Source organism: Sciurus carolinensis, chromosome 5 (genome assembly GCF_902686445.1).
Source record: "Sciurus carolinensis chromosome 5, mSciCar1.2, whole genome shotgun sequence".
In the NCBI taxonomy this organism is placed as follows: Eukaryota; Metazoa; Chordata; class Mammalia; order Rodentia; family Sciuridae; genus Sciurus; species Sciurus carolinensis.
This window is the reverse complement of record NC_062217.1, coordinates 8,895,386-8,903,496: the sequence shown is the minus strand read 5'-3', so window position 1 is coordinate 8,903,496 and position 8,111 is coordinate 8,895,386. Positions and strand designations below refer to the sequence as shown.

General features: G+C 42.1%; 1 protein-coding gene across 6 annotated transcripts in view; it reads left to right on the top strand.

Moving 5' to 3' along the window:
* Positions 1-8,111, top strand: part of Bivm (basic, immunoglobulin-like variable motif containing) — a 33,776-nt gene that overhangs the window by 1,189 nt on the left and 24,476 nt on the right. For 5 of the 6 annotated variants that reach the window (XM_047553772.1, XM_047553769.1, XM_047553775.1 and 2 more), the window contains exon 2: positions 4,718-5,318. In XM_047553772.1, coding sequence (XP_047409728.1) covers positions 4,841-5,318 — 478 coding nt within the window. In that variant the 5' untranslated portion in view covers positions 4,718-4,840. Of the gene's footprint in view, positions 1-40; positions 364-4,717; positions 5,319-8,111 lie in introns of those variants that run through there. The other variant, XM_047553770.1, reaches the window with a different exon arrangement.

The window sequence follows — 8,111 nt, the reverse complement described above, 5'->3', positions numbered from 1 at the left end:
GTGGCGGTCACTTGGGCCTCCGCGCGCTCCCCCTTGCGGCGGACCCGGTCTTCCGGCGCCGGAGCCGCGAGGAGGGCAGGGGCGGCCAGGAGGCCTGGGCCGTCTCGGCCGCTGCGGGGACCCGGGCCGCCGGGCCGCGGGAGGGCGCGGGGCGGGCGGCGGCACCGGGCGCACCGCGCCGCCTTCTCTCTGCGGGCGCCGCCTCGGACGCAGCGACTCTGCACGGCCAGCACCGGCCTGCGAGGCCGCAGCGGTGGTCCGGCGTCCCCCAGCCAGGCCGCGCCGCGGGCGTCGCAGCGGAGGCGGCGGGACGCGCGCGGTCTCCCCGGGAGCCTGGCCCCGGCGCGGGCGCGAGGAGTCCGGGTAACCTTTCCCAGGCCGCGGGCCTCAGCGCTGGGAGGCGAGGTGTGGCCGCGAGGCCAGGGGGCTGCCGCGGTGGGGAGGGCACCGGCTGGGAAGGTCGGGACTGGGCTGGGTTTAGCGCCTCGGGTCCTGCTCTTGGACACATTCAGCCCTTAGTAAGTCGCTCAACCGCCCCTGTGTCTCCGCCGCCTTCCATACAGAACATAGATCATAGTCGTAGTATGTGGAAGGTTTTAGGAGATGTTTAGTTCTCCGGAAGACTTGATACTGAAGAATACAGATTTAAAATATACCTTGAAAGGAATATGACCTGATCTATGAATACTGGACTTAAAACCGGTGTGTTTATTTTAAGAACAGTGTGTTCCAATGCCATTTACAAATCATTTTCCTACTGTTGCATTCAAAGCTTGCCATTTCATTCAATTTTGCTTTGCACACAATTAAACAACATTTCTATTGCTTGGGACATGATATTATGAATAGACTATTAGATCCTGCGGTTATTCTTATTAGTAAGTATTAATATATCAATGCCTCCCATATATGGATGAGGGAACCTCCATCAAATTGAGGGCTTACAGTAATACCTGGTAGGATCCATGCACTTCAAAAATATTCTTTGAACCAGACTTCTACAGGTGTTAGGCCCTGGGGATGCAATAGTCAGGAACCAGGCTTGCAGGGGGCAGACGTTTATCATATCAACACATACACATGCACAGCATGTACTCATGCACAAATATACAGTTACATCCCAGGAACACCTGTGCAGGAAAGGTACCCCAATGTATACTGGATTACCTGGTCTAGTTTGAATAGAAAAGAAAACTTCTCCAGAAAGTGACCTGTATGGACGTTTGAAAGATGATTGGGAATTAATAAAGGAGGGTGTGTGGGAGGAGAAAGCACCACAGAGAATCAAGAAGTGTGGAGCTTGGGGGCGGGGCTGGGGAGATGGGGGCGTGGTGTGAGGAAGAGCTAAAGAAATAGATCTGGGGCCAGATGGGGAGTTGACCTTTTGCTCCCAGAGCAGAGGGTTTTAGGCAGGGAAGTTCTCTGATCATAACGTGTAGCAAACTTTGTTTTCTAATACGCGCATACAGGTCAGATTAGAAAGGTCAGCTCGTGGGTGTGAGGTGGGGAGATGGAAGAGAGCACGGAATTGAGAATGGTTTATAAGTATGGAGATAAAAGAAGACCCATCTTGTGACCGCCATGACAGCTGCAAGCTAAGAGCAGGAACAATCCACCCTTCTATATACTGAAGTATTTCCAGGATTTCCCAAGGCTGTAATTACAACATAATACAAAAATCGATGTCTGTAATGATTCTGTTATCAGCAATAAATTGTGCTGAGTTCACTGTGAGAAAGCCAAGATCTGAGCAAAGTTTTGAGGACACAATGGTGAGGCCCCCTCTGGGTTATGGAGAGTAGACGTGGATCAGAGGCAGTATGGGAGAAAATAAATACTAGCATGGGGTTGGATCACAAGTTTTAGATAAATTTTGTATTCTGTGTGATATCTTTTGGTACTTTGTAATTTTCCTGCATTTCACTCATATAATAAATAGTACACAAAATTTTTAATGGTAAATTAACATATAAAATGGTTCAAGTGAGAAGATTTTGATACCCTTGGTTTTTAGTGACAATATAAAACACATCTTCATGTTGATGATCTTCTTTTTCTTTCTTTCTTTTTTTTTTTTTTTGTAAAACTGCAACCAAAGAGTGCATTCTTGTTCAGTGACCATTCTTTGAAAGCATACAAACCCTAAACACATATGAAACCAGACTGTTATGTATTTATTAATGAAGTGCTGTATTCTTTCTTGGCTGTAGCTTCCAGGAAGCCTAATCCTAACTTAATTTCCCTTTGCCTTTATTTTTGATCCAAATACCCATTATATATGTTCCAAATGAGCCTACTTCATAAAATTACCAAACTGACATACAGAGAATTGGTTCCACCAGCAAAATTTCATTTAGCTGCGGAAGGAAGCTATGGCAAAGTGCAGCTAAGCTTAGGATGGTGATATAGAAAGGGCAGTGCCTGGAACAGCTCCGTTTCCTCCCACCCAGCCTGCACCAGTGGCCTCTGTCCTTTGCTCTACACAGGACACTTGGTCTCTTCCTCACCTACTCCAGCCTAGCCACATAACCCCAACACCACAGACCCCATTCTCCACACTAACTTTTCAAGAAGGGCATGAGGATGGCACATAAGAAGTAGAAAATACTACTTTAGGACATCTCTGAGACGCAGAGACACCATCCTGGAAGACCAGAATTTGACTGGTAAACCTCAGGCTCGGCTTTCCTTTGCATCTTCCTATATCACAAAAAAGAGAAAGAAGCTTAATTGCTTCTGTCTAGAGAAGGGATACACATGTTCCTAAAATTTCTTTACCCAAAAAGAAAGTGGAAATTTCCAAAATGAAACTATGCAGGTTCCATGTTTGGGGGTGCTGCACCTCTCAAGTCAGTCCTGCGCACTACTGAAACACCCTCCCTGAAGGTATGAGCAGAAAGGAAGCATTCCTTGGAGGTGAAGGAAACTGCATCCCATCCAACACATATGGAGTCCTCCTCACATGGAGTCTGTTTCCCTAAACTCCATGAAGGAACTACTGTTCCTCTCCAGTTTCTGCTCAGGGATCAGGAGAAGCTGGAAACTGCGTAAATTATCTCCATTATTACAGCCTTCATTATAGACTTGGTTCATTTAATATCTGGGTGACTTTTTATATAATAATTTTTCTGTAGTTTACAAACATCATTTTTGTTTCTGATATTTAAGGTAAGCAAAGGGGAGAGATACTAACTGTAGAGAGTCAAACTGATCCCCCACAGTGGATTGAATCTCTTATGTGCTGCCTGTCACTAGAACCCAGAGAAATCTGCGCTCTCTGCTCCGCACCTGCCTTCCTCACAGTGTCTCCCACATTATCTGGGATGGTTTGAGTCATGAAGGACTCCCTTTTATATGAATCTGCAGCTACTTTGAGTGACCTGAGGTGTTATTTAAACTTTTCTATTTTCTTCTTCAAAAGAATCAGGTTAGTCTTGAAATTTAGCCTTCTGAGATGAATCAGAAGTAAGTGACAGGGGCTGGGGAGATAGCTCAGCTGGTAGAGTGCTTGCCTCGTAAGCACAAGGCCCTGATGTTCGATCCCCAGTACCTCAAAAAAAAAAAAAAAAAAAAAAAAAAAAAAAAGTAAGTAACACCTGGATTGGACCTGTTGGTTTTGCTCAGGTGGAGAATCTTAAAGATTAAAATTCTGTATTATTTGTGAATTTAGATCATAGCCATTACTATCATATATCTTTGTTGCCTATATACTTTTTCAATAATCTTGCCAAAAGTGCTATTTTATATATAGCTTTGTTTAGATATAATTTGCACACCATCCAGAGCATCCTTTAAGGGGTATGCTTCACTGGCTTTTAGTGTATTTTGGTATGTTCACAAAGTTGTGCATTCACCACCACACACAATCGTTTATTGGATATTTTCATTATTCAAAAAAAATAATAAAACCTCATCACACCCAACCCTCCAGCCGTAGGCAGCCACTAAGCTCTCCCTATAGACCTGCCTGTTCTAAACACTATATAAATGGAATCATGCAGTATCTTTTTCTTGGTGGCTGCTTTCTTTCACTTGGTATAATGTTCTTGAATTTCATTCATGTTGTATCATGAATTTTACTGACATTGTGTGGATATAGCACTGAGCATAAGTCAGTTGATGGGCCTCCGGGTTGCTTCCTGTTTTGGGCTGTTGGGAGTAACGCTGCTGGTAACATGTGGACCTGTTCCCACTTTTCTTGGGTGTGTATCTAGGAACGAACTTGCTAGACCATACGACTCCATTTAAATGTGTGAAGATCTCTCCCAAATCCGTGCACCGTTTTACATTTCTGTCAGTGTGTGAGGGTTGCAGTTTCTTCACATTGTTGTCAACTCTGGCTATCACCTGTCACTTGGTTATAGCTAGCCAGCTCTTTGGAGTTGGTACCTCCTTGCGCTTTTGATGTGTATTTCCGTGGTGGCTAGTGATGCTGCCCATCCTTTCATGTGCTCCTTGGACATTTCTCTGTTGTCTTTGGAGAGGTGGCTATTCAGATACTCAGCCCATTTTTTAAGGATTATTTATATTTTTATTTTTCTAATCTTTTATTTTAAGCTAACTTTTAAAATAAGATGGATGCCTAGTGATCATAAGTCAAGGCCTATAGTCATTGGAAAATCAACATGGATTGAATGAAGGCATGTGAAGTATACCTAATGTAATTTTTAGTGTCGTGTGGGTTGTTGATCACCCTTTCTCCTCCCTCTTTTCTTAGGATCCCATTTGACGCCTATCAAGATTTTACAGAATGCTGTAAATAATTGTCAAAGTTATTCTTCAAGAAACAGAAAGGCTTGCAACTTTTTCATAGTAATAGAAACTTTCACAGTTGCATTCAATGCCTAACGTTGCGGAAACCGAAAGGTCCAATGATTCTGGAAATGGTGGACACAAATCTGAGAGGAAGTCTCCGGAAGAAAATCTACAAGGTGCTGTCAAATCTTTCTGCACAAGTGCCTCAGAAGCACCCTTGGGTCCCAGAGGAGATGGGCATTATCCGTGGAGTTGTCCTGTGACTCATACTCGGGAAAAAATTTATGCCATCTGTTCAGACTATGCCTTTCTCAACCAGGCAACCTCAATCTATAAGACCCCAAATCCTGCCCGCTCTTCTTGCCTCCCTGATAGTACCTCATTATCTTCTGGAAATAATTCGTCAAGGTACATTGGTATCCCAACGAGTACATCGGAAATAATCTATAATGAAGAAAATACCTTGGAAAACTTATCCAACAGCCTGGGCAAGCTACCTCTCGCATGGGAAATTGATAAATCAGAATTTGACGGGGTGACTACAAATTTGAAACACAAATCAGGTAAGGAAGGAGCCCTGATGATCATCCGTGTAAGCAATGAGAAAACACTTTTTTTTTTCAATCTTGCCATTAAACATGTTTTCCTTTTATAACACTGACCAAGAAGCATTGCCATCATCTTGTCTGTCATTGTGGTTAAAATAAAGGAACCTTGGGCATAGGTCAATTAGTTCATTAATGCCTTCCCAATGGAAATGATTTGAATATCAAAGAATATTTTAAAAACAGAATTACAGATAAGTACACAGTAGCTTAGACAAGGTCAATGATGTATCTAGAATAATGCTGTTATTTTGTAGTTTTGCACCATGAAGTCATATTACCTAAACTAGAAAACATTTAGTTTTCTTTTCGTTATATGATAACCTTATACCTTTCATTGTTAAAATGTTTTGCGTACCCAGTGAGGTCTTCAGGTACCATAGAGTAGGTTGTGTACTATGCAACTTAGGTGGATGCCATTCACTTATGGTTCAGTGCATGAGCTTTTATAATCACAGCAGGGTGGTCCTGTGGTAGGAACTAATGCTCTTCAATTCTTCATTCTGAACTCACAGTAATACATGAATTTTGTGCGATATATACTATAAAATGTCCTCATTTTATAGCTGAAGAAAGTGAGGCTTAGAGGGAATAAGTCTTTTGCTCAGAGTTGCACGACTGTCACGAGGTAGAGCTTGGATTTGTGTTTGACTTCTGGGCCTCTTTGATGTGCTGTAAAACCTCCAGACTTTGCTTGTCCATTTGTGAAATCACGCTGTTTCACAGAATGCTATGTAAATTTATGATTTTGGAGGCATGTGGGAAATTTCATTTTGTGTCAACATTTATGAGTTTTTCATTTTTCTTTTTATAATGCCTTCCTTTAGGGTTTTAAATTGAGGATATGCAGGTCTCCTAACCAAGTTGGGAAGTGTCTTCTTTTTTCTGGGGGTTTTCAGAGGACTGTTTAAGTCTCTAGCTAAGATTATGGCATAATCTTCAGTCCTGTTAGTTTGTGATGCATGTTAGTCTGGCCACCCCATCTAAGACCACAGGCTCCTCATCCCTCTGTTAAGGGTACCATCTTCAGTGATAACTGTGCCTTACTCCTTATGATGGTCATTTCTTTCTTTTTCTTTTCCTGTTAAGTCTAAGTAGGAGTTCACTAGTTTTCCCGCTTTTAGTTTGCTAATTTTCTTGGTTGTTTGTTTTATTTCATTGATTTCTGCTCTGTTGTTTCCTTTCTTCGCCTTTCTTTGGGTTTACTTTGCTCTTCATTTTCTGACTTTGTAAAATGGAAGCTTAGATCACTGATTGGAGACTTCTCTGCCCTTATGCATGTGATGCTTGGGGTTGTTCTGAAGTGCTGCTTTAGCTGCAGTGACTTTGATACCCTTTATTATTATTACTATTATTTAATCTGAAGTATTTTCTAATTTACTTTGCAGTTTCTTCTTTGATATGTGTGTGCGTTACTTAGGCGTGTGCTGTTTCACTTTTAGGTATTTGTTTTTTTTTTTCTAAATAGTGATTTCTAATTTAATACCACGGTGAACAGAGGACATATGGTCTCAGTCTTCTACGCTGCCCTGAGACCTGTGTTATGGCCCAGCATATGGCCTGTCTTGGTGAATGTACCGTGTGCACTTGAGAAGAAGTGCACTCTGCAATCACTGGGTGTATCTATCGATATTAATTAGGTCAATGCTTGAATGTGTTCGCATCTTCTGTCTCTAACTCTTGTTCTGTCCGTTGCTGACAACGGTTGGAGAGTCATCATTTCACCATTTAATTTCCTTTAAAGATAATACTTTTTTTTTAAAATGGCAGTAAACAGCAATTGACATGAAATTTGCCATCTTAACTGATTTTTCTGTGTACAATTCAGCGGCACTATGTTTATTATTGTCAGTGATCACCCCGCTCCATTTTCAGATCTCTTTTCATCTTGCCAAGCTGAAACTCTGTACCCACTAAAACTCTCTCCCCCTTCCCTCTTTCCTCAGCACCTGGCAACCGCCATTTCACTCTTGTCTCTGAATCTGATAACTCTGGGGACAGCACGCAAGTGCAGTCAGACAGTGTTCATCTTTGGGGACTCTTACTTATGGCCACCCTGCTCTCTTCTGCTTAGAATTTGCTTGGAATTCCTTTTCCACTCTTCCCCTTCCAGCTGATCTGTGTCTCCAATCTGAAGTGAATGGAGCACGTAGAGTTAGATCCGCTTTGTTAGATCCACTCTGTTTTTAGATCAGAGCAGTTGGTTCCTTTGCATTTCAGGTGAGTACTGATAAGGAGGGACTTCACTTCTGTCCTTGTACTCTTTGTTTTCTACATGCCTTACAGCTTTTTTTCCCTTCATTTTCTGCCTTACTGTCTTGCTTTGTGTTATTTATTCTTTTTTAGAAGTGGATCTTCTTAACTTATTTATTTTTATTTTATTTTTTATTAAAATCTTTATAATGAGGGGGATCGCGGGGGGAAGAGAAAAATGAAGGAACTTTGGATGGCGTAGAGGAAAATGGGGTGGAAGGGGGTGGAGGACAGAAAGATAGCTTTGTGTTATTTTTTGCAGTGAGATGTTTTAATTCTTTTTTGCTCCCTTTTCTTCGCATATGTGTATTCCATAGCTATATTCTTTGTGGTAGCTATAAGGGTCACATTGGACATTCTAATATTATAACAATCCAGTTTGCACTTTTACCATCTTAACTTCAGTAACATTCAAAACTTCTGTTCCTATAAGCTTTACCCTCACAATCCAGCAGTTAATGATGTTACAGCATTACATCTTTATCTGTGGTGTGTTCC